Source organism: Cydia splendana, chromosome 25 (assembly GCF_910591565.1).
Source record: "Cydia splendana chromosome 25, ilCydSple1.2, whole genome shotgun sequence".
In the NCBI taxonomy this organism is placed as follows: domain Eukaryota; kingdom Metazoa; phylum Arthropoda; class Insecta; order Lepidoptera; family Tortricidae; genus Cydia; species Cydia splendana.
The window spans coordinates 1,823,082-1,850,041 of NC_085984.1; the positions used below are offsets into that span (position 1 = coordinate 1,823,082).

The 26,960-nt window shown below is 38.6% G+C and overlaps 2 protein-coding genes across 3 annotated transcripts in view; both read left to right on the forward strand.

The window, feature by feature from the left end:
• LOC134802752 (origin recognition complex subunit 4) overlaps positions 1-26,960 on the forward strand; it is a 239,566-nt gene that overhangs the window by 111,541 nt on the left and 101,065 nt on the right. The window lies entirely within an intron of this gene.
• Positions 1,959-26,703, forward strand: LOC134802737 (putative ammonium transporter 2). 2 transcript variants are annotated; one of them, XM_063775409.1, is made up of 14 exons: positions 1,959-2,219; positions 3,445-3,531; positions 5,358-5,556; positions 9,409-9,485; positions 10,039-10,069; positions 11,181-11,218; positions 11,863-12,026; positions 19,908-19,993; positions 21,078-21,160; positions 23,036-23,185; positions 23,841-23,918; positions 24,579-24,757; positions 25,849-25,968; positions 26,131-26,703. In XM_063775409.1, exons 1-14 carry the CDS (start codon positions 2,048-2,050, stop codon positions 26,503-26,505), a joined length of 1,839 nt encoding a protein of 612 aa, XP_063631479.1. In that variant the 5' UTR covers positions 1,959-2,047; the 3' UTR covers positions 26,506-26,703. The 2 variants fall into 2 exon arrangements, with proteins under 2 accessions (XP_063631479.1, XP_063631478.1); XM_063775408.1 differs by lacking the exons at positions 10,039-10,069; positions 11,181-11,218 and having other exon boundaries at positions 1,960-2,219; positions 9,409-9,554.

Genomic DNA, 26,960 nt, shown 5'->3' on the forward strand with positions numbered 1-26,960 from the left:
ACTTCACAGCGGCCGCTAGCGACCCCCTGAATGTACGAAAACGGAAGGTTAGCGGTTAGCGGACTGCAAAGTACTCGGGATACGGGGGGTGATTATTGTGATTAATAATTAATTAATTACCTATATCTTAGAATATACTTACTGTTACAAAACCAAATAATTTCATAATTAATTATATATTAATTATTTTTTCACAGTCATACATAATATACATACCTATTATTTCTGAATTAAAATCCTTCCAAAGACACTTGAAATCATTGCGATTTTGGTCACACTTTTGCAATCTTTAGCCTTATCACGAGTTTGACGTACATCTCGCTCGTAGGTACTAGCATATGAGTGCTAGCAAGATGTGTAGAAAGTAAGTTACGCAGACGTTAGCGAATATGTCAGTGTCAAACCCGTGGTAAGGCATGTAATAGGTACATAAATGTCTGTGATCGTGTCGTGCCGGTTACGGACGTCTACGGTTAAAAAGTATTAAAACACACATTTACTTTGACTCGTACATTGTCATACACTATACAGGATGTTTATTTAGTCACCTGCAATAATTTACGGGTGAATACGTGACCTTCTCAATCAAAAGGTATCACTTTGTCGCTTATCATAAGGACACTCAGACAGGTTTATCGTATAAAAGATACAAGCTAATTTCGTCTTTATGATAAGCGACAAAGTGGTGCCTTTTGATTGGGAACGTCACATATATAGGTCATACTAGGCAACTTTTACTATGGGACCAATACCGCAACCGCGAAAAAAATTTACTCCCCCATACAAAATATCAACATCAGATTTCGTGATTTCGGGGTTGGTCCCATAAAAGTTTCTCAGTACTGACCTATAGGTATATTTACCCTGTATTGCAGGTGACAAAACAAACAACCTGTAGAAGCCTTGATTGGTACTCCAGTCGTCATCAGTCATTCCATGCATATATAAGAAACGTAAAACGCTCTACCGAGCAGTCTATCCGCCCGTTCGACATGGGCACAAAACGCGTCAACGTTGCTTAAAGATTTTTTTTACAATTATGGCCTGGATGCGAGTCCTTTAAGCCAAAAAGTTTGCAAATATTAAGATCGAGGTCTTTAAAATACGCTTATACTTAAATGTTTCATTACAAATGTTTATCTTTAAAAATGAAATAAAAACCTTTCAAATCTGTAAGAAAAAGTGTAATCTAAGATTTGTTTTGTTTCTTTGAATTGTTCTAACTTTTGTGTTTGTGTAATTTTATTTGTAAGTTTATAGAAAAAGCTTTAAGTTTGTTTTTCAAAAGATAAAGAAACACAATCATACAAAATCATAACAATAGTAGTTTGTATTACAAGGGATCAAAATGATCAAATTTCCGTCAAGGGCGTACGCCGTACATTGAATCCTGAATGAAGCGATGGATTCTAAAGTAGAATCCTGAGGGATTCAAGTGTTAACGCCCAAGACGAAATAATTTTGATACCGTGTGACACATACTGCTTTTCACATCAACTATGAGGAAATTGTTATGTTCCAAAATATGTATTATTTGACCAAAAAAAATAGTATGCAAGAAACAAAAATTGTGTCCTAGAACAGAAAAGTACAACTTTGATCCCTCCTAGCAGGGAAGAAAAGTGCCACTTTGATCCCTCCTAGCGGGGAAGAAAAAGCCCTTTTTCGAATAGGTGATGTGAAAAAAACATTGCACTAAATTATATATCTTTCCATATATTTTCTCGTACAAAACTTTGTTCACGGAGCACATACTTATACGAATCTAAAAATTTATTTACTTTAAACAGGTACAACTATATAAACACTAAACAGTGCTGTTAAATCATTATTTACAGAGTAAATCGAAGAAAATACCAACTGACAAGACTTTCCAAACAAAAATATTGTGTTAAATTCCTTGTTTGAAAAAAAAAAAAAACAAAAATATCGTGTTAAATTCCAACTTGATCAAAGACAACAAGATGAACTCTTAACAAAAGTGCTTTATCGAAATAAACTGTTTTCTACGTCTTCTTAAAGTTCCAAATTCAATTTCGACACCAAGATGGATGAGAACAGAACAGACTGGAATCTGACGGAGCCGAGGATAGGTCTCCGTTCTCCAGACCTGCTAGGGAACAGCAGTTCCGTCAACCTTCAAGGGAACTTCGAGATTGATCTAGAAGATACTAACTGGATATTGACATCCTCTTTCATCATATTTACTATGCAGACCGGTAAATACTTACATGGGGGTATTCAGAAATAATGGTACCTACCATTTACTTTTTTTTGAAAAACGATCAACTTTTGGGTTATTTAGACTCAGAATCACGAGTACTATTGAATGACAAAGAAAAAAAGTATCCCCAGTTTTTCATACAAATTATGGGTGTCAGTTTTGTAACGGTCCATACAAAATGTATGTGAAAATGCGTTACATTACTGAAATTTTTTTTTGGGACACATTATTTTTCATTTTATCGATAGTCCTCATGATTCTGAGTAGAAATAACCCAAAAGTTGATGGGTTTTCGAAAAAACGTAAATGGTACATTTTTAAGTGAAAATGTCCACATACAGAATTTATTGTACAGTCAGCTTCAAGCAAAGCTTCAAGTCTGTCATTCTTAAGCAACTTATCAAAAAGAATATACTCTGGCGCACCCACTCTGTCAGTAGGAAAAGGCGCGAAATTCAAATTTTCTGTGAGAACCCAACCCTTTGCGCTTATCTTCTTCCTCGCGTTATCCCGGCATTTGCTGTAGCTCCTGGGAGCATGGGGTCCGCTTGACAACTAATCCCATGATTTGAAGTAGCCACTAGTTTTTACGAAAGCGACTTCCATCTGACCTTCCAACCCAGAGGGGAAACTAGGCCTTCCTGTTTCCTCACGTTTTCCTTCACCGAAAAGCGACTGGTAAATATTAAATGATATGTCGTACATAAGTTCCGAGAAACTTATTAATTGTTAAGAGCCGGGGTTTCAACCCGTGAAAGTCGCACGCGCTAAATACATACAACACGTAAAGAGAGGTTTTAGCTATGTTTTAAATACCTATAGGTAGGTACAAATTTAAAACGATTAATCTTGTGTTAGACATTTCGGACAAGGCGGGTGGTCTCGAAGGGCTTCGTATAATTTAGTTTAACTAATTGATTTTAATTAATGACATTGAATGTAATGTTTATTTAACTATTTATTTAATACAAGGGGGACTTTGTTTTATAAGGTGTATTGACACTTAGTTAATTTAAATATATAAAAAAATAAAAAAGCACTTATTTAGTTTTTAATCCTTTTCAGTCGTACCCGACATCCAATAGATCGTTGTATCGGACAATGTGAAAACACTTTGAGAGCCACAACTGAAGACAATTTAATTTCAAACTTGCCTATTCTATTCTAAATTAAAATTAATTTAATAATTTCTTTGATTAATTCTATTGAATTATATTCAGGTTTCGGCATGTTGGAGTCTGGCTGTGTGTCCATTAAAAACGAGGCAAACATTATGATGAAGAATTTGGCGGACATCTCTCTTGGTGGTAAGTCCTCCTTTCTGTAATTTTCCTTTTGATTGTACTTAATTCCATATTTTAATATGGAACTTTACCTGTATGTACCCCTAGTGTCAATTTTATTCGATAATAACGTGACGTATGCGTTTGCGTTAAGTGTCATTTTGTATGGGATGTTGAGTTTCCAAAACGTCCCGCTTGGCGCGCTGTTCAAAAACCATACAAAAATAGACATAACTCAAACGCGTCGTCAGTGCGTGTGTGGTGACCTTGAGCAGACGGTCGAACACACTGTTCTGGAATGCCCTCTCACCAAATTCAAGGGACGGATTGAAGACCTCGCGAACCTCAGTGAAGGGCCGTCGAGTATCTGAAATCTGAAGAGTGCAAACCTCAATCTCTAGATCCATATTTAATTTGAATCCAGTAACTCCAGTATTTTGCGCCATGAGTTGATGTTGTTTGGCATATTGTCTACCCAGGACCTCCCTGCATTGTAGGCAGGGTCACTACCGGCTAGGAGGCACTAGGAGGCCGTTTTTGATCAACGCTACGGAAAACAAGATAATTTCTACCGGTATTGCAAATCTACAGGAAAATCTGCCTAATCGGAAATTCTTAATGGCTGGTGGCGTAAAGTCTAGGCAATCTATAAATAGTATAAATAGCCTATACCTATACCACTTATCTAAAGGTTGTCTCGGAACGGAAAGGCTCGGAACCGGTTTTTCTTCATACAAAAAATACCGGTATTATTATGTTCTTTTTCGTTCTTTGGTTTATTAATTAATTTTTGATGGGACAATCTAATAAATACGAAGTTGTTAACTAAAAACAAGATTCAGTCCTACGTAAAGAGCATAACATAATTAATAATATTTTATAAGTATTATATTTTTTTATTATATTTTATTTTATTTTACATTTTGTTTTCCATTATTCTAATAAATTCCTCTGTTCTCCTTGCACCATTTTTACTCTGTTTGGCCCGATGGTTGACTGGTAGAGAATGCCATTAGGCATTAAGTCCGCCATTTGTACATTATTATTATGTTTTGTGCAATAAAGTTTAAATAAACAAATAAATATTGGGCTATTTAGGGTTTTACAAAAAAACCGGTTCCGAGCCCTGGCTGACTCACGCTAGACGGGGCCGGGGTCGGGCCGGAGCTTCCGGCGCTTCGTTTTCTGGAAAGTACCACGTGATCACCGATCAGCCGTCATAGAAAATTACATGTCGGACGCCCCGGCCCGGTCTAGCGTGAGTCATCCTTAAGGCTATTTGTTGTTATGGCAGCAACAGAAATCCATCATCTGTGAAAATTTCAACTGTCTAGCTATCACGGTTCATAAGATACAGCCTGGTGACAGACAGACGGACAGTTATCACGTAATTTAAGCATGTCGTTTTAAAATGTGAGCGTATCTTCTATTGTATGGAGGCGGCTTTTTGCCAGCGGATTCATGTGACACCAAAAAACGCCCTTTTTCAGAAACATTTTGTCTTAAATAGACCCTCTTTTTTGTGAAAAATATACACCCTGTATCTGAACGAAAAGCAATTACTCAAACCCGTTAATGTTTAGGTCATACTAAGCAACTTTTACTATGGGACCAACCCCGAAATAGCGAAAAAAAAATTGACACTCCCATAGGATATTTCAACATCAGACCAGCAAAATGTATGAAACATCCAATTTTTTTTCCGCGTTTTCGGGGTTGGTCCCATAGTAAAAGTTGCTCAGTGTGACCTAAACATTAACGGGTTTGAGTAATTGCTTTTCGTTCAGATACTGTATTTATTACCACACAATTAAATAAACATAAAAATAAAACTATATTTTTGCCCCCAGGCCTAACCTACTGGATCTTTGGCTACGGAATGTCATTCGGACAGGGTCCGTATTCGAACCCCGTGGTCGGCGTGGGGGACTTCCTGATAGACCCACCGGTGGGCGACGCGCTCATGGGGCCCGTTTTTGCCTCCTTCCTCTTTCAGTTGTCGTTCGCTACTACGGCTACCACCATTGTCAGCGGAGCCATGGCTGAAAGGTTTCATAATAATTATTTGGGCATTTTCGCCTTAAGTGTAAGGTAAACGTACTAGTGCTCGTCAAGGTCGTGTCTTTAAACTTAAGTCATTGTCAATAGAGGTGACAGCGGTGTCATCTATTGCGCATTAGCATGTCGAGCACTAGTACGTTTACCTTACTATTTACTTTTTTTCGAAAATCCATCAACTTTTGGGTTATTTCTACTCAGAATCACGAGGACTATCGATTTATAAAGAAAAAAAATGTGACCCAAAAAATGTCAGTTTTGCAACGCATCTTCACATACATTTTGTATAGACCGTTACAAAACTGACACCTATAAATTATATGTAAAACTGGGGACACATTTTTTTCTTTGTCTCATTCAATAGTAGGTACTTACTTACTCGAAATTCTGAGTTGTGAAAAGTTGATAGATTTTCGAAAAAAAGGAAATGGTACCATTTTTTCCCCCATTTACGATACAAGTGCGGAAAAGAGGAAATTCGCAACGAGTGGCGAATTTTAAAAGACGACCGAAGGGAGTGTTTTAAATCGACACGAGTTGCGAATTACCCATTCACACGAGTATCGTACGTTTTACAGTAAAATATAAACCATAGACATAATATAAGACAGAAAAGTGTATCAAAAATGTATATACTTAGGAACTCTCTATGGTTCCCAGGATACTTACAGGCTCGGCCTAGTTTGGGGACCACTGTCAATTTGTTTACATGTAATTTTTTTGCCTCATTAAACCTTTTTCATTTTCATTTTTAATTGTACCTACATATGGCCCTTTAAATTTTCGTCGTAGTTACGTAATGTGCTTATTACAGCACAGTGTCGTAATGGAACACCAGATGTACTGTAAAACATTGTACGATACACTTGTGCGACTCGTGTCGACTTAACACATTCGGTCGTTGCCTTTTTTTTTGTATTTAGTTCTAACATACACAATAAACAAATTTACACATTTGAAATTTCGCCAAACTGCGGAACAGTTTGTTGGCCTATTTCTCGCACTTGTATCGTAAATAACTATTACTTATTTTCTAATTCAATGACTTTTCTAACATGGGGTTTTCTAGTAAAGAATAGAAGAATGAAATAATTCAAATTGAAAACTTTGTCGTTAAAGAAACAATAAAATAAACTCGGATTATGGAACTTGACTAATATATAACAATAAAAAAACTGTTAAAGTTTAAATGTTAAATTAGTTACATTAACTACAAAGAATTGAGCATACCTACAATGTATTTTTACAATCCATTTGCATGTTAATAACAAAAACAGGAAAAATACATAGTTTTATAATATTCCTATTTCGGCTATGCTACTTAGTGCTAAATAGTATATTACATATGTTTGTCGACCTTAGATTGTCATTTCAGTACCTATACTCTGTATCTTTAGGTATTTAAATAAATGTAAACAAACAATTTGTACATTTTCGGGTAGTTTAATCATTTATTGGTTAACCAACCAAATACAAAACCGCCTGGATCAGTCACTGAACGACTTGACTTGAACCTACATTATTTGATCATGTAATGTTTTCATCTACCCTCAACTGGCTTAAGGAGCCATTTGAGGGTCGATTTTGTTTACTTTTATTTAAATACCTAAAGATACAGAGTATCTATACATGTGATCTGAGATCTGAGTGATGCTTCCTTGTTTACTGGCCGAGGTGTGTATACTATTTTCTGTCCGACGGAGCCGGAAAGTGGCAACTTCATTTACGGCAGCGGGCCGAAAGTTGACGGTTACCGGCCGAAGGTCAGAAAATGTTAAAATACCTACCTTTCAAGTCACGTTTTTTAAAATCAATCAATATTTTATTCAGAACACAAACATTTCATAAATAAAAATATTTTTTTCCCTAATGCCAGAATTTACCTACTGAACTTACCCGTTGTAGGTACATATTTGGAACATTTATCTTGGTTATTTTGTTTTGTAGCTACAATTCGTAACAAAACAAATAAGATTTATTTAAGTGTCCTAATAAGATAACCGTACTGGTGCTCTACGCGGTCCCAGTACATGTCATCTTGAAACTTAAGTCATTGTCAATAGAGGTGACAGCAAGGTGTCATCTATTGAGCATTAGCATGTCGAGCACTAGTACGTTTACCTTACAAAATTAATGAAAAATACGTACGTAAAGTTTTTGGTAAATAATATAATGATAGAAAAATTATTATTACATAAATTCGCAAATATTGACACGAAATGGCAATAAGTATAGGGTAAAAAAAACAAAGCATTAATTTATAGAATTTTGTAGTCTTTCGCTTGCTCGGGACCCAATATTTTAGCACAAGGTATAATAAACGACAACTGTGATTTCTTTGTAAAACAAATAAGTACTTAATAAATCAAAGATAAGTATTACAAATTAAAACATTACACCAAAATTACATTAATTATAAAATACATCACATAATTACATTACATTTATACAAGTTACATAACACAAAAAAAAACACAAGTCAAAAACAAAGCAGTACTGACTGACTGACTACAGTCAGTCAAATATCCCACCCCGCGTCATCCCTGGCGCAAAACGCTCGCCGCATTACCGCGCTGAATCGCGATGGACAACCTCTTGAACCTCTGCACCAGGAATGACCCGGAGCGGGGATCCAGGCCTCTATCTCGCAAACGGTTCCCAACCTCCTTAAAAAACTCTCTAGCCTCTGAGCACCAACAACCAGCCGTTTCGACCGCCAGAGGCACAAACAAATAGCCGTCCAATTCCGCGTACTTCTCCCGTTTTCTCAGCGCCGCCACCTCAGCAGCTGCCCCTGCTGCCCTCACGGTGCGGCCAATGTGCGATGCAGGAAAAGTGCTGACGCATGTAGCGTCCCAAAGCAAGCACTTTCCTCTCAGCCAAGGCACCAGCGTCAAACCGTCAGGCCTCTTACCATCCGACCGGCTAATAAATTAATAACTATTATTGCACCCCAAAAGAAAAACATTTTCGGTGAAGGAAAACATCGTGAGGAAACCGGACTAATCCCAATAAGGCCTAGTTTCCCCTCTGGGTTGGAAGGTCAGATGGCAGTCGCTTTCGTAAAAACTAGTGCCTACGTCAAATCATGGGATTAGTTGTCAAGCGGACCCCAGGCTCCCATGAGCCGTGGCAAAATGCCGGGATAACGCAAGGAAGAAGAAAAGAAAAACATCAATAACAGATTTACAATGTGGCAGTCTGATCGCTATTAAACGATCTCTTCTAAAAGAAATGATAGGTAGATACTACTTCTTAGGGTCACGACGAACTGTCTTCACAAGTCCGTGCCCCGAACATGGGTCACATGGGTCACTATAGCCGTTGTTGGGTCAGGGGTCACTATGGAAGTAATTTGCTTGGACATACGAAGAAATCGAAACATTTTGTATGGGAACTGTGAACGTGTTAAACAAATTGAATAGAATTGCAATTTTATGTCTTTTATTTGCACTATATTGTTACAATATATCCATTATATTGTTATAATTTAATCTAGGACACTTAAAACCATAAACTTCACAATCATAAAAAATTGGTTGGCTAGTACTAAAAGTTCATATTACCAAATATTACTTTACTAACCAACCAACTATGCCGATTGTTGGTTAAGAAAAAAAATACTAACCGTCCACCCTGTCGGCTGTCCATAAATTACGTCATCGATTTTTGACGATTTTTCGAATGACCCTGTTTCCTCCTACGTTATGCTACCATCATCCGATGTCCAGACCCCCCCCTCCTAATTTGAAATGACGTAATTTATGAATAGGCCCCTAGGTGGACAGACTTAACTGGTTTATTGTCGGCTAGTAATAGAGGATTATTTTTCTTTTATTTCAGATGCAATTTCAAAGCCTACTGTCTCTTCTCATTCTTGAACACAATAGTATACTGCGTTCCAGCGGGCTGGGTGTGGGGTTCCCATGGGTTCCTGAGTCGACTAGGGGCCGTGGACATCGCTGGATCCGGCCCTGTGCACCTTATTGGTAACTAACAACGTTCATACGATAGTGGTACGGCGGGCTAGGTGTGGGGTTCCCATGGGTTCCTGAGTCGACTAGGGACCGTGGACATAGCTGGATCCGGCCCTGTGCATCTTATTGCTAACTAACAACATCCATACGATAGTGTACGGCGGGCTGGGTGTGGGGTTCCCATGCGTTCCTGAGACGACTAGGAGCGTGGACATCACTGGCTCCGGGCCGGTGCATCTTATTGGTAACTAATGGATAGATTATAGCAGTCTGGGTTTGGGGTTCCCATGGGTTCCCGAGTCGACTAGGGGCCGTGGACATCGCTGGCTCTGGACCTGTGCATCTTATTGATAACTAATGGATAGTGTATAGGAGGTTGGGTGTGGGGTTCCCATGGGTTCCTGAGTCGACTAGGGTCCGTGAATATAGCTGGCTCTGGGCCTGTACATCTTTTTGGTAACTAATAGATAGTGTATATTAGTAGGTTGGGTGTGAGGTTCGGATGGGTTCCTGAGTCGACTAGGAGCGTGGAAATCGCTGGCTCCGACCCTGTGCATCTTATTGGTAACTAATGGATAGTGTATAAGCGGGCTGGGTGAGGGGTTCTAATGGGTTCCTGAGTGGACTAGGGGCCGTGGATATAGCTGGCTCCGGGCCTGTGCATCTTATTGGTAACTACCTGTGCATCTTATAGGTAACTAATAGATAGTGTATAGGAGGCTGGGTGTGGGGTTCCCATGGGTTCCTGAGTCGACTAGGAGCCGTGGATATCGCTGGCTCTGGGCCAGTGCATCTTATTGGTAACTAATGGATAGTGTATTATATCAGTCTGGGTGTGGGGTTCCCATGGGTTCCCGAGTCGACTAGGGGCCGTGTGCATCGCTGGCTCTGGACCTGTGCATCTTATTGATAACAAATGGATAGTGTATAGGAGGTTGGGTGTGGGGTTCCTATGGGTTCCTTAGTCGACTAGAGTCCGTGAATATAGCTGGCTCTGGGCCTGTACATCTTATTGGTAACTAATAGATAGTGTATAGTAGGGTGGCCCAAAAAACATTTTTTTTTATTTTCCTACGGGGCACCCCCTTATTTTGTTACACTTATTATGCTGATAAAATACACCAAGTTTCGTAATTTTATCTCAACTACAAGGGAGTGCTCAACCACTTTGAAAATTTTCAAAGTTGTATGAATACTAAAAAAAAAAGTATTTATTATTCAGAATTTTATTTAAGTATCTGGTTTCACACTATTTGCACATGTGATTTATAAGTTTTTAAGTAGAAAAACATTTTTATTTCTATTTTTTATAATTTTTCAAAAGTAAGATTTTTTGAATTTCACCTAAAAAAATCATAAAAAATTTAAATAAAAATATTGTTTTACTTAATAACTTTTAAATCACACTTTCAAATAATGTGAAAACCACTACTTACATAAAAATCTAAAAAATAATAACTTGATTTTTTTGGATTTCATACAACTTTGAAAAATTTCAAAGTGTTTGAGCACCCCCTTGTGGTTGAGATAAGATTACCTTCTAACTAGAGTTTGAATTTTTCCCATACAAACGTGAACCATCCTAGTGTATAGTAGGTTGGGTGTGAGGTTCGGATGGGTTCCTGAGTCGATTAGGAGCGTGGACATCGCTGGCTCCGACCCTGTGCATCTTATTGGTAACTAATGGATAGTGTATAAGCGGGCTAGGTGAGGGGTTCTAATGGGTTCCTGAGTGGACTAGGGGCCCTGGATATAGCTGGCTCCGGGCCTGTGCATCTTATTGGTAACTACCTGTGCATCTTATAGGTAACTAATGGATAGTGTATAGGAGGCTGGGTGTGGGGTTCCCATGGGTTCCTGTGTCGACTAGGAGCCGTGGATATCGCTGGCTCTGGGCCTGTGCATCTTATTGGTAACTAATGGATAGTGTATTATATCAGTCTGGGTGTGGGGTTCCCATGGGTTTCTGAGTCGACTAGGAGCCGTGGATATCGCTGGCTCTGGGCCTGTGCATCTTATTGGTAACTAACTGTGCATCTTATTGATAACTAATGGATAGTGTACTTACCGGGTGGGTGTGAGGTTCCGATGGATTCCTGAGTCGACTAGAGGCCGTGGGAATAGCTGGCTCTGGGCCTGTGAATATTATTGGTAACTAATGGGCAGTGTATAGCAGTATTTCTGGAGTGAAGTATTTAGACACATTTTACTGTACGTACTTAAGGTTAGGTCATGTGTGTGGGTACGTAACGTTAGGTGTGTGTGTGTGGTAGGTTGTGTTTAAGGGTGTCGTGTTCAAAAAAGGTTGTGTTTTCCCCAGGTGGGTCATCAGCCTTCGCTTCAGCACTCATGCTAGGCCCCCGATTAGGCCGATACGCGAAGGGCACCGCCCCGCTGCCGCTCGGCAACCCCGTCAACGCTGTGATGGGCACCTTTGTGCTGTGGTGGGGGTGGCTCGCGTTCAACTCTGGGAGCACGTATGGGGTAAGTTTAAAAATCAATCTTTTATTCAGTACTAGCTTTTGCCCGCGACTTCGTCTGCTTGGAATTAGTGACAGCAGCTAAAGTAGGTATAGCGCCTGGATAATGCTAATAGCAATCATTCAATTCGCGCATTGCTTACTTCAATTATTAGGCAATTCATTAACTCTTTCAATTCCACTCCCCTTTGCACTCTCTTCAGGTATGATTTCCGAGAGAAAAACTATCCTATGTCCTTCCCCGGGACTCAAACTATCTCTATACCAAATTTCAACTAAATCGGTTCAGCGGCTTAGGCGTGAAGAGGTAACAGACAGACAGACAGACGCACTTTCGCCTTTATAATATTAATAATTAATAATATATAGTGTAGATGTATTGTTGTTTTGTTATGTTCTTTTATGTTTATGTTACTTTACATCCTTCTTCTTTTCGTGTTCCTTTTTAGGGTTCCGTACCCAAAGGGTAAAACGGGACCCTATTACTAAGACTCCGCTGTCCGTCCGTCCGTCCGTCTGTCACCAGGCTGTATCTCACTAACCGTGATAGCTAGACAGTTGAAATTTTCACAGATGATGTATTTCTGTTGCCGCTATAACAACAAATACTAAAAACAGAATAAAATAAAGATTTAAGTGGGGCTCCCATACAACAAACGTGATTTTTGACCGAAGTTAAGCAACGTCGGGCGGGGTCAGTACTTGGATGGGTGACCGTTTTTTTTGCCGTTTTTTGCATTATGGTACGGAACTAGGGCTTCCAATACCGGGATCCCGGGATCCCGAAAAACCGGGATCCCGTCTGTTTAAACAGATTTTTCAATACCGGTATTTTTTAATGAAATACCGGGATCCCGGTATTATCAAAAACAAGGAAAATGTGCCTATTATAACGTTTAAAATCTATTAAAATGGTCAAATTCGGCTGTATCAAGAAGATAACTTGCCAATTTAATTAAAGAAGATCATTTAATTGTAACATTTGTAACAAGACCTGTGCATATGCGTTAGATAAATATTTGGTGATGAATTCTGATGTTCAGGATATATTAAGGGGCTACCCCACGCGAATGACCTTCGATCTGAATCCCTTAGTTTTCTAATGTTTTTTGTAGCTTATTATATTAACAACAACAGCTTGAAGCAATATATACTGCAAAACGTAATTCAAGACCAAAAAAAGTAAGAAAATGTTGCCACTTTTTACTAGCGCGTTTTGTATTTATGCAAAAATAAGTATATAAAAGTACTTTTTAAATCGCAGGAGTAAAATTACTAATAAATAAATGATCAAACAAATTATTGCAGTGGCAACATTGTCTTACTTTTTTTGGTCTTGAATTACGTTTTGCAGTTTAGTATCCTATATTTACTTCAAAGTTAATTGCCTTCGAGATATTTGGCATCAAAGTTGAACAATTTTAGGCTAAAAACTGGTTTTCTGGCCATAACTTTTATGTTAATTAGTTTAAAATGAAAACCCTGGACACGTTTCTCGAGACGTCAAAGACGAACCCAAATATTTAGATTTCGTACATGTATTTGTAAAATTATTCACCGCAAACTAGATACGAAAAAAGTGTTTTTTTTTTGAAAAAAATAGGAGATTCGATTCAAAACTTGTCAAAAATGTCGGGTAGCCCCTTACTATAATTAGTTCTTAAAATTTTATCAAAAAGTAGAAAGAAATTAATTGTAATGGGATACGAATTTTTGGTGCCAAAGAATATTTATTGGCTGATTATTAGGTTGAACTAAAAATGTGACTTGTGAAGTCAACAAGGCGGATAAAATGATTGCCAACCTGGAACCCTACATAATTATTGCAGATGGCGATTATTGTTTAATATCCTAAGCTAAGGACATACATTATCTGGTGTAAAAGTGAGCCTTTTAAAAAAAACTCAATTTTTTTTAAACCATTTATAGTCAATACCGGGATCCCGGGATCCCGGTATTGATGAAGACAGTTTCGGTATTAATACCGGTATTGAAAGAAGTCCGGTATTTGGAAGCCCTTCGGAACCCTTCGTGCGCTTTTTATACGATGGATGCCCAGTGTACATTTATTGTAAACTATGTGAGGTGTATATTGACCAGGTCAAAGAGAAAATTAACGTAGTGACGTATCACTATCAGGAGCTCAAAACAGTGGCAGAGAGAAGAACGGAATGGCGATTACTCCACCGACAAGAGCTAGGGTCTTAAGAATAATGATGATGATGATAATGATGATGTGAGGTGTGCAATAAAGAGTAGGTATTATATTGTATTGTAACTAAAGTACTAAACGCTTCTGCATTTCGAAACGAATATCGTGTGAGTAAAATGTTTGTATTGTAAATGACGGGGAGACCAAGCAAGCGTTATTTCAAACGTCAAACGTCTATGAAACAATGAGAGAATGCAGACAATATCCGTATAAGCTCCACACTGTAGCATTTGGCATGAACACTTAGCGTATTAGCAGGCGTGGCTCACTCCGCGATTTCGTCGCTTTGCTACAGGTAGCTACAAGTACAATCCGTTCCACACCAATTTTGGTGGCTAGCTATAAGCGCTGTCGCCACTTAGCGGCATATCTGTCCTGATCGTAACAGCAGTACCGTCTTTACCATAAGGGCACACGGGGCCCGTGCCTAGGGCCCCCATCCTCAGGGGGCCCCGAGATCAGACAGTAACAGTATATTTGATTACCCATAATAAATAGAGGGTCGTAGTAGAAAAATGTTAGTTCAATTTTGCTTTCTTTACTTTCCAAAAGGGCCCCAAATTATTATGTGCCCAAGGGCCCCATGCAGCATAGTTTAAGACGGCCCTGCGTAACAGACGCGTTTTGTTAGAGAGTGAGTCTTCTGTACCTAGTACTATTATTTATTCTGTGGTATTAGCCTTAGATTGGCTCTACTAAGTACATATATACAATGTCTGCGCTACTAAAACAAAGTTAAACTTTATCGCTAGGATTTGCAAAGTCAGTTACGTAATTTTCTGCACGATCTCAAACAAATTACCTCATTTATTTAAATGAATTCAAAACATGTTTTGGAATCATTTAACAACCGTAATATATCTTACCTCACATTTCAAAGTCAAGGACATTGAATAGGTAATAGATAGGCACTTACGAAGTCAATTAGCTAAATTATACTATTTACTAATGTAGATTGGCGGCCATTTGCAGTAAATGGCGGCCATTTTGATTTAAATGACAGTTTTGTTGCACGCGAATGTGTTTTTCTGAGACTTAGTACGTATTTAATCAATAAATTATGCATCTATTTGAGGAGGTTTATGTATTAGTGAAATGTATTTATTTGTCAGAATATGGTACATTGATGTGATCTTAAATTAGAATGAATGCAAGTTCCATCATATTCTACCGTGAAGTCGGTGTACAAATATTTTTACTTATATCTATTTCTTACATATATATCTTTGGTTTACACAATATATTAAAATATAACTAGGTACAATCAAACAGCTAAACTATGAAGCTAATCAGTTTGATCCAGAAACTCTTTTACACTATAAAAACAATGCTTAAGTAGGTAAGAATCTAAATAATGTTTGAACAATGTGGTTGGTTTGTTTTTTAGATCATCAGGTAACTTATTATATACCTTTATTGCCATAAAGTAAACATTTTTTTGAAATAATACCAAGTTGGATTTTGGCAGAGTTAACTTGTGCTTCCATCTGGAATTTGAACCATAGGCCTCCTCTCTGGTTTTAAAGAATTGAGGGTGCTGTTTTACTAATAGACAACATTCCTTAATATATATACATGGCAATGGTAATATTCTTAATCTAATAAATAATGGCTTACATGGTTCTAGGTATCCAACTTGACTCAATATTCGAATACACTTTTTTTGTGCCTTAAACGCTCTATCTACATCTACGGAGTTGCCCCAAAGAATTATACCATATCTCAATGTAGATGAGACGTAAGCGTGATATGCACTAAGGGCGGCCGCAAGTGAAGCCACTTTTCGTGTTCTATCTAAGGCAAATAAAAACCTATTAATTTTTAAGCAAATGGATTCAATGTGACTTTTCCAATTACAATGTTTGTCTAAATTAAACCCTAGAAATTTCGTAGTTTCAACGTCTGTAATTTTCTCGTCCCTATAAGTGACATCTACTTTTAATGGGTTTGCTTTATAAGTCTGAAATTGCACTAATGTCGTTTTGGTTACATTTATTCTTAATTTATTTTGACTCAAATAGGCAATGACAGTTTCCAGAGCGTCATTTATATCTGCTTCAAACGTATCACTATTTCGACATTGTATTGCAATTGTTGTATCGTCAGCAAATAGTAAGCATGGATGGCTGATGCATTGTGGAAGATCGTTAATATAAGCTAGAAATAGAATTGGCCCTAATATACTCCCTTGAGGTACCCCACTGATGTTTGTACGGAAATGTGACCTATAAACCTTTTTTTCACCTTTATTCGGTGAAGTAATTTCTGTGCATTGCTCCCTATTTTTTAAATAACTTTCTATCCAAGTATATGCATTGCCTCTAATTCCATATTTTTCTAATTTGTATAGAAGGTTTTCATGACAAACAAGGTCGAAAGCCTTAGTCATGTCTAAAAATAATACTGCTATGGGGATTTTATCATTCAGGCTCTCGGTTATTAATTTTATAAGTGAAAATGCTGCTAAGGAAGTAGAGCTGTTCTTTCGAAAACCATACTGAGCAGTGCTTAGTACATTATATTTATTGAAGAAGTCATTTATTTTTATCAGCATCACCTTTTCAAAAACTTTTGATAAAACTGGTATTAACGTGATAGGTCTATAATTATCTAAACTAGTTTTGGGTCCCTTCTTCAATAAAGGTTTCACTACAGAAAACTTCAATTTGTCTGGAAATTTTCCCTGTTCCATAGATAAATTTATAATGAAAGTAAGCGAGGGCGTTAGAGCATCAACGCACATTTTAATTATTTGAGTATTAATTTCATCGTAACCAGCTGATTTTGTGTTTCTGAGATTTAGTATAATTTTTCTGGTGAATTCTTCAGAGATGGGTGTCAAGTACATACTATTTGTGATATTTTTTATTGAGCTTCCCATATTCACATCATTGCTACTAGCGACTTGAGTATCTGTCTTTTTTCCTGCAACATCCACGAAGAAATCATTAAATATGTTGCATATGTCACTTGGATTATCATAAATCATATCATTAACAATAATTGTGTCCGTACAGCTAATACTGCTTTTTGATTTAATCGTTTCTTTAATAACTTCCCATGTTGCTTTACACTTATTTTCCGATTTCTGTATATAGCGCCTATTGTTAAGTTTCTGAGCACTCAACATGCATTTCTTTAAAATTTTACTATATTGTTTATATATTAATCTACTGCTGGTTTTACAATCTGTACTCATATTGCATCGCAAGAATAGGTTTCGTTTTTGTTTAAGGCTTTTTTTTAACCCTTTTGTGAGCCATCGATTTTTAACGGGTTTATTTGTGACTTTAATTCTTATTACTGGGAAACATAAATTAAAAAACAAAACAAGAGTGTCGTGAAATGAATCAAATGCTCGATCAGTATCGCTTTCCAGGTAGACGTCAGAAAAGGATAGAGCAGAAATGCAGCTATAGAACTTTACCAGATTTTCTTGGCTCATGTCTCTTTTGTACTCATGCCAGTATTTAATCTTATTTGAATTGGATTTTTTTATCGGAACATAAAGCAACTGACCAGTGTTATGGTCCGATAAAGCAAGCTCATGTACTTCCGATTCTGCTTTCAAAATATTACTTGTAATGAAATCCAGGCAAGATGCCTGTCGAGTAGGTACACTAATGTGGTTACGCATACCGTAGTTATCGAGAATAGCGTTTAGTTCATTGGAATACCGATTGATTTTTAGCATGTCTATGTTCCAATCGCCACAGATGATTATTTTTTTGTTCCGCCTACTGGTAATATCTAACAAAAGCTTATTGAGGTTGTCATAGAAAACATCTAAATCTGAGTTAGGGGTTCTGTATATGCATATAATAATAAGTTTTTGTTCAATTATTTCTACACCACACATCTCAAAGTTAAATGAAGAGGCCAGTTTTGATTTAGTTGTAATGGTTTTGTAGTCAATGCCATTCTTTATAAGAATACAACTTCCTCCCCTTTTTTGTTTTGTCGTGAGTAGAACGGCCACATTATAATTTGCAAGATTTAGATAGTGTTCAGTGCCTGACATAAGAAAGGTTTCAGTAAGACATATAACATCAATATCAATATTCTGTTCCTCTCTAAATTCTTGTAAAACACACTCAAGAATATCCTTTTTGTGGAGGGCTCCAGCAATATTTTGATGAAAAACTATGAATGACTTATTCGTTTTGGGGACGAAAAAGAGATTTCTTGGGTATGTTAGATGTATTTAATCTTGGCGTACTAAGTTCAGTGTTAAACGTTTCGACTGCATTCGTGACTTCACAAACGCTTTTGGAGTTTTCGTCAATTATATTGTTACTTTGCTTGTTAACTTTTTTTAAATAATACATTATAGTGTTTTTATTTTCTGCTTGTGGAGCTTGAGGAGCTTGAATGGTAAAGTTGTTGAACTCTGATTGCCGTCTAATTTTCTCGAACAAATACGGGATTGTGCCTTTTGAGGGTTTAGTTTTAGGGATATCTTGGCCATTTATATTTTTTCCAAAGTTGTAATACTCTGTTTTATAGTCTAATTGTTCTATTTTTAAGTTAACTCTTTTGCACAAGTCTCTTGAGAACACCTTATACCTATAAAATGTTGGATTTCCTATGTTCACAAAATTAATATTTTTATTTGTACAATACTGTTGCAGCATATAGTTAAGAACATTAACATCAATATTTTTATTATCACTGATAGCTGTTACAATAATTGAACCAGCTTTAACAATTCCTAGTGCCGAGTCTAGACTATTGACAATGTCTACGATATTAGTGTCATGTTCCCCAACCGAAAGAACAATTTTGTCATTTTCCGTAAAGTAGCAATGTCTAAGTGCTTCCAGAATATACTCTGTGGATGCTCCCGGCTTTATGAATGATCGGACGTCGTATTCCTTGGAAAAAATATTATGACGCATGTAAATTAGTTTTGATGCAAGTCCCACGCACTGCTGGCCGCCGAATACGAATATAGTATGTTTTCGGTAAGTTTGGCCACTTACATTTAGATCGTTTACTTCTTGAATAGTACATTGTTGTGATTTAATTGTTTTACTGCTGTCGTAGGCATTCGAATTAGGTTGTTGTTCAGTTAAGCAACATATATTCTGTGTAATCGTTTTCATCTCAATATAATTTGGAGTGGTGCCTAGTTTCTTTCGTTTGACTTGTTTAGGCGTTCCTTTCTTTACAGAAGCGCAGTTGTTTTCTTTAAGTAAGTTTTTAAGTACTATAATTTGCCTCTCTAATTCAGCGTATTCTTTTTTTAGCTTGCTTAATTCTGAGTTAAGATTTATTATTTCTTCATGTGTACAGCGCACATTAGTTGTACTGTTAGTGTAGTGATCTCATCTTTTAAGTCTGTAATTTGAGCTGTATCAATTATATTTGGTAAACTTTTGACACTGCTATTTCCAGGAGTTGAACATGCGGAGGTACTAGGTTTTGATGATTCCGATTCGAATGAGGTTTCGTCGTTTTTAGTGGTAAAGTGTTTTTAACATGGTAATTTATAAACCCTTAAACTATTTAAAAGAAACTATACTTACTTATGTAAGTAAGAACACATTTTTAACCGACTTCAATTTCATAGAAGGAGGAGAAGTTTGACGTTTAAAATAACACTTGCACTGCGTGGGCTATCAAAATCGCTGCAGACTTTTCTTGGTCTAACTATATGGTTACAATTTTCAGGTGAGCGGCGCGAAATGGCAGTACGCTGCGCGCGCGGCTGTCATGACAATGATGGGATCATTCGGAGGTGGCTGCTTCGGGCTACTGTAAGTGTAGGTTAAGGACATAGAGGTACAATAATATAGAGAAAAAACGGGGGAGAGGCCAAATGACCGAACGAGATGCACTTATGGAACTTTCAGTAGGAGTAGCAGAGTATTATTACTTGTCCTTGTCACAGTCTCACTTTTTGTTTGTTCCCCGCCGTAAATTTAGTATGGTTTATGGTGGGCAACAAATAACCCGATCGAATTATGTAGATTGTTTTTGGTATGTTGTCAGGAATGTTTTTAATATTGTCGCATTGCGTATGTTCTGCTCCTCACAGGCGCACGCGTATAATAGCTCATCTATGTAATACTAGGTATATGGTTAAGAATGACTCACGCTAGACCGGAGCTTCGTTTTTATGGAAATCACCACGGGCCACGTGATCACCTATCAGTCGTCATAGAAAATGACATGTCGGACGCCTAGGCCCGAGCCCGGTCTGGTCTAACGTGAGTCATCCTTTACACCGGCCAACAGTTCGAATTATAACAGCAAAATCTATTTTGGATATAGATAAAAATGATTACTTAATTATTATTTATTAAGTTCAGATATTTTTTTAAATTACTCAATGAGTTTGGCCAATTTTTTTCAGTGTATAACATAGACGTTTTCTTTAGACTCCAAGAATGAAACTTTGGTGCTCTCATATTGCACTAGCCGGGTACAGCACTGTGACACCTTCTTCTTCGTCGTTCCCTCATGACTGAGGATCGTGACCAACTATGTCCCTCCATTTATCGCGAACAAGGGCTATGTGGGCTGCCCTCTGCATGGAACCACATGCTTGTCTAGTGGAATCCGACCATCTTGCAGGGGCTCTTCCTCTAGCGCGCTTGGCTTCAACTTGCCCCAGTATGATGTCACGTTCGTGGCTGTGGTGTAGCGACCGCAAGAATCTAAGAGCGCTCTCCTGGCAGATTGTTGAGTCGTTTGGTGATTTTTAGTTCCCTCAGAATGGACTCATTTGTTCTCATTGCGGTCCACTGTGACACCAGATTCACGGAAATGTATAAAGGCGTACTTATCACCAAAAGGTATATCTTCCAGCTAACCTTAGTAGTTGAAATGGTGTTTCAGATTCACTCTGGTCAAGAACAAGGGGAAGGCAGATGTGATGGAGCTGATCAACAGTGTCCTTGGTTCTCTGGTCTCCATCACTGGTAAGAACAGGCCGCGTAGCCAAGATGCCAATCGCTTACGCTCCGTAGCGATCGAAACGCAACTGTCACTGTCGCACTAATATGGAAGAGTGATAGAGAGACATAAAGCTTTTCGTTGCGTCTTATGGCTCCTCTATACGAATGGGCCAGCGCCGGCCACTCCAAGGGACACATTTATGCTTTAGAGGAAGCAAGTGATATTGCTATCTCATTCTACCGCATGGCTGCGTCCCTTGGAGTGGTCGGCGCTGGCCCATCGTGTAGAGAAGCCGTTACGTAAGCGAACGCGACGCGGCGCGGCGCGGCGGGCCTAAGGCGTTCGCGTTCGCAACGAGATCGCCCACGTAGGATACTCCTATAGGTATCATTGGTATCAAAGGAATGATTCACCCTTCGCGTTCGCGTGTTGTTCGCCTATGTAGTACGCTGCGTTAGACTTTTGACAACCCTAAATAGGAGAAAGGGATAGTACTAAACATAAGAAAGGGGCAGCATGATTCGTCACTGAATCGCTGTCTAACTTCGGTTTTGTATGAACCTTCTTTTCTGTACGGTAGTACTACCTACTGTTCAGTCACCTTTAATAATATGTTATACTTCAAAGGCCGCAAAAATATCTGACACGATCTTATTTGTAGAGCCACAAGAGCGTTTCACATATATTTGCGGCCTTCGAAGAGTAACATATTGCAGGTGACTAGAGTCTGGCTACTGAAATATTACCCAAAGTTTTGGCGGGAAATTCAAAAAATCTTGGGCTGGTCACACTGTGTGTAGTAGGAATTATAGTTTTGATACTAGAAAATATTTTTTATTTTCTGTGCACACGTAAGGTACCTAAGGAAATAAGTTAAATATACGTTGACTGCACTCAATGTCAGCTCACATTAATTTCTACCACTATGTAAAGTATAGTCAACGACAAACACATATGATTACGTTCCAATGTTTTGATTTTATTGATATTTTCCAGAACTTCTAGTTTATCCGTTTTTTTTACACACTTGTCCTGTTTATGAGATTCAGGTATTAATAAATTCACATACTTAATCAAAGTTATAGGGAAATGTTAGAAGTTTAGAACTAGTACTTAAAGTATCAAAATATTAATAGAGCACCAACCTACGAAATTGTTTCCGACTTGTAAACATTGCAGTTTTTCGTTATAAAACGCTTCACGTCGACTTCGCACATTGTCGTAATTATTTACGAGCTTAAATAATAGGTTGCGGACGTCACTCGGTATAGTCATTATTAATATTATTTAAGTATTATTTAAAATAAACGCCTTATAAACCGCGAACAATTTGAATGAATTACATAAATTGACAACAGACGTTTAACTTTTTTTTAAAGCATAGACAATTGGTGATGCAACAAGGAAATATCTGTCAACAAAATTCTCTACAGTCACAGAATAAGTAATAGTACTACCGTACAGAAAATAAACTTCATACAAAACCGAAGTTTGCCAGCGATTCAGGGACGAATCATGCCGTTCCTTTCTTATATATAGTACTATCCCTTTCGGCTATTTAGGGTTGTCAAAAGTCAGGTTATTATCGTATCTGTGGTCGTACACGCAAAGGGACGTCAAGTTGTGCCAAATTGAGACGAACGGAGCCGAGTATATCCGAACGCTCTAGTTTTCTACACCTAATAACTGGCCATCGTCGTCCCTTTGCGTGCACAATCACAGATAAGATAATTACTTGAATCTTGACAACCCTAATTAGCCGAAAGGGATAGTGCCATATATTAAGGGACAGCATGATTCGTCCCTGAACCGCTGTCAAACTTCGGTTTTGTAGGAAGTTTCCTTTCTGTACGGTAGTACTATTATTTATTGTGTTTATGATTTAACCTTATTTCCAGCGGGTTGCTTCCTCTACCGCGCTTGGGAGTCCATCCTGATTGGTCTAATCGGTGCCGCTATAGCCTGCGCCACCACGCCGCTATTTGACAAATTGCGAGTTGATGATCCGGTTGGAGCATCCAGCGTCCATGGCGCATGCGGGCTTTGGGGTAAATTTAATCTTATTTACTTGCATTAAGGTTGAAATTGCTACAACTGCTCTATCTACCTGTGGATCGGACGTTCCGAGCTTTCAGCCCTATACACTCCATATAGCAGAGCTCGGCTTTCGGCCTCGCATTTGAAAACAATTGGCATTTGGTTCTTATCCGAGCTTAGTTCTACAGCTCGGCCATTGGCCATGTCTGAATGCGCCTCGCAAAAACTCCAGGCCAACCCTATGTGGAGCTTGGCCTTAGGCCTCACTTACATTTGACCATTGGTTCAATTCCAAGCTCTGCTTTCCTTCGGCCTCGCATGGAAACGTGCTGCAGTAAAACGCTCTTTTGGCCTTGTTTTTCGACACACTTAATTGGCCACGTCCTGGTTCGTTACCGTAACCGAGCTTAGTTCTCATAAAGCCCAGCCTTTGGCCTGTCCACGACACGTTTCACGTACTCCATTTTGGCAGGAACTTGCGTATTTACTCTTGTAGGTATGTTACGTTTAGGTTCCGACATTTAGTAAAATGGAACTGCTGATGCTGGTGAAGACCATAAAATGCTGGTATAGGTACTGTTTTGTGAAGTTGCTGCTATTTTTTAAGATATTATTAAATATAATTCTCAATAAATTATTTGTATTTGTATAATGTGTTTTTTGCAGGGGTGTTGGCCGTGGGCCTTTTTGCCGATAACCCGATACCAATGGACACCACGAACGGAAGGTCCGGGCTGTTCAAAGGTAGGTCAGAAGAGTTTAATGACAAACTTCCTTGAGACCCGGACATAATACCTATTAAATATATTAAAACGGGTCACTCACGTATTTTAAGTGGGAAAACGCTCGACATGTTTCACGCCGTACCGAGCTACGTCGTCAGGAGCTCGCATTGGGGGACCGGCGCAGACTGCGGACAGCAGCTCTCCACGCCCGATTAAGGATGACTCACTCTAGACCGGGCCGAGGCGTCCGACGTCATTTTCTATGACGGCTGATTGGTGATCACGTGGTACTTTCATAGAAAACGAAGCGCCGGAAGCTACCCCTGGTCTAGCTTGAGTCATCCTTTACTCGGCGTGGGCGCCGGCGGCGGTAAGGGGACCGAGAAAGTACCCTAGTTTTCGACATTAACCCGAATCTTGTTCAAAATCAAGCAAGCAAGTGCAAATCCGTGGTCTCTGCCTACCCCTCCGGGAAATAGGCGTGATTATATGTATGTATATATAGTCAGCAGCAGAAGTTGCTAAGCGGGCCAGGTGTTCAAAATGATCTTGACGCGACTTTATTGTTAAGAGAATAAGAGCGTGTCAAGGTAATTTTGAGCACCTCGCCCGCTTAGCAACTTCTGCTGCTGACTGCATGTATGTGTTGTTAAAAATTACCTACGATTGGTTTTTCTAGGCGGCGGCTGGTACCTCCTGGGCGTCCAGGCCCTCACAGGGGTCTGCCTCATGGCCTGGGGAGTCATAGTGACCATGCTGCTGCTCTGGCTCATCGACTGCGTGCTGCCCATCCGCATGGACCCATATGAGGAGCTGCTGGGCGCGGACCTCACGGAACACAGGATCCGACATGGCCAGGTGGGGGGTTCATCATCATCATGTATTTTTCTTATTTACTCGTAATGCATGCATGCATAAGATGTAATAATGTTTTGAAAAGATGTGTCCCGCCGAGTTTGTTGCCGGTCCCATATTGGGATACCCTCCTCCAATTGAGGGGGAATTTAAATCTTCTCGAGGCAGAGGTGTAGGGTTGGAGCCGGTATAGCTTTATTTGACGTTCATAAGCGCATTGTAATATGCCTACTTGAATAAACTATTTTTTATCTTTATCTTATCTTAATCATCATCATCATCATCATCATATCAGCCAGAGGACGTCCACTGCTGGGCATAGGCCTCCCTCAAAGAGTTCCACAATGACCGGTCTTGCGCCACCCGCATCCAGCGGACTCCCGCGACCTTTACCAGGTGGGGGGTTACAAGAATTTATTTACTTATTTTACCTACATAGCAAGTACCTAAGGCGCCATTCGTTTATTACGTAAGACGATTTAGGGGGATTTTAGACATATCTCATTTTTTCTTACAGGGGGGAGGGAGGGGGTTTTCATAGTTGTTACGTAAGAACACAAAGAATCGTTTTTATTAATTTGTATGAAATTATGACGTTTAAAATAATACTTCCAACACTCTATGCTATCAAACACGGTGCAGAGTTAGCTTAAACGAGCTCCAGTACCTTTTTAGGTACAAATACAAATACAAAATTCCGAAAATGAGTTTTTTGAAAAACAAACACCAAAACAAACCAAACGTGTACCTCCTCATTTTTTCCTGTAGATTCTTACGTAAATTAAAGGGGTTGAGGGGGGCAGCCTAATCTTATTTTATCTTACACAGGGGTGGGAGGGGGTCAAAAACGGGCAAAAATCGTCTTAAATAAAAAATAACTGGCGCTTAGAAGTCATTAGAGTTAGATCAATAAAAGAAGTCTGCACAGATTTTGATAGCTCACGCAGTGCAAGTGTTATTTAAAACGTCAAACTTCTATGAAATTATGACGTATAAATAACACTTGCACTGCGTTGGCTATCACAATCGCTGCAGACTTTTCTAGATGTAACTCTATCATCTTCCTGGCGTTTGACCATTTGTCTTGATACCAGGTGGGGGTGTCGCGCGCCGTCTCCGCCCTGCGGCCCTACCACCGCTCCAGCAGCATCGAAGACGTCGGTGGCATTGGTGTCAACACCGGGCACAGTCTGGTGGTAGATAAGCTCTATGAGGTGAGTTGAAACAAAAAAGCGTTAAAATCACCAAGGGGGAGTCAAAAATAGGCCAAATATGATCACATGATTTCTGGACCGGTTCCACAGAGCGGTTCCACAGTCATACACGGAGCGAATATCTCAACGCTTACAAAACACCCCGAATTTTTCTGTTCACAGGCTCAGTTACAAAAGAGGAAAAAAAAATTCAGCGGACTGCAGATATTCAAAAACAATGCTTTTGAAGAAGACGAACCGAAATCCAAAATCAAAAACGAAGGTTTTCTGAACAAACGGAACGGTGACCCGGAAAACGAACTTCACAGAGCTATAGATTCCATGGCCGATGAACTAAATGGTATTGCTTTTAAAAAAGGTAAAGATTCCAAGGTTGTTCCAGAAGAATTGAAAGGGAAGAAGTTTAAAGAATTGTCTGTAACCGAGTTGGAGAGTTTAGGAGAAATGAATGCGAATGAAGATAGATTTAGACATAGGTTGAATGAAGATGATTATAATGAGGATGTGAAGAGGGCTAATATGACTTGGATAGATTAGTATTAGGTAAATATTATCTATTTATTGCATAGTGTACAGTAAAAATAGCGTATTTAATACCTAATTAATAGTACCTACTTGTTAGTAGGTATTACTATAAATAAATAAATAAATATTATAAGATAATTTTACACAGATCGACCTAGTCCCACAGTAAGCTCAATAAGGCTTGTGTCATTAGACGACGATATATATATATATATATTATTATTATGTTATAATTTAGTGATTATTCGTACCCATTATCGAATGTTATTTCTTTATGTTCAATAAATTGTTTATGACTGTGTTTTTTTTCTAATAAGCCGTTTTTTTAAATTTATATTTAAAACTTGGATCGCTTACAGCCTCTGTTATAAATTTTGGCAACTTATTATAGACTACAGGTCCTGTAATATGGATAGACTTTGCAGTCTTTTGAGTGTGTGATGGATGGGCTTTATTTTGTGCGCGTT

What these genes read in the sequence shown, in the direction of transcription:
- LOC134802737 (XM_063775409.1), top strand. Translation starts at nt 2,048, where the DNA reads ATGGATGAGAACAGAACAGACTGGAATCTGACGGAGCCGAGGATAGGT. An exon ending in AGCGGAGCCATGGCTGAAAG is followed by an intron (nt 5,557 to 9,408) that starts GTTTCATAATAA and finishes CTTTTATTTCAG; the next exon opens with ATGCAATTTCAAAGCCTACT. An exon ending in TGGTAGATAAGCTCTATGAG is followed by an intron (nt 25,969 to 26,130) that starts GTGAGTTGAAAC and finishes TTCTGTTCACAG; the next exon opens with GCTCAGTTACAAAAGAGGAA.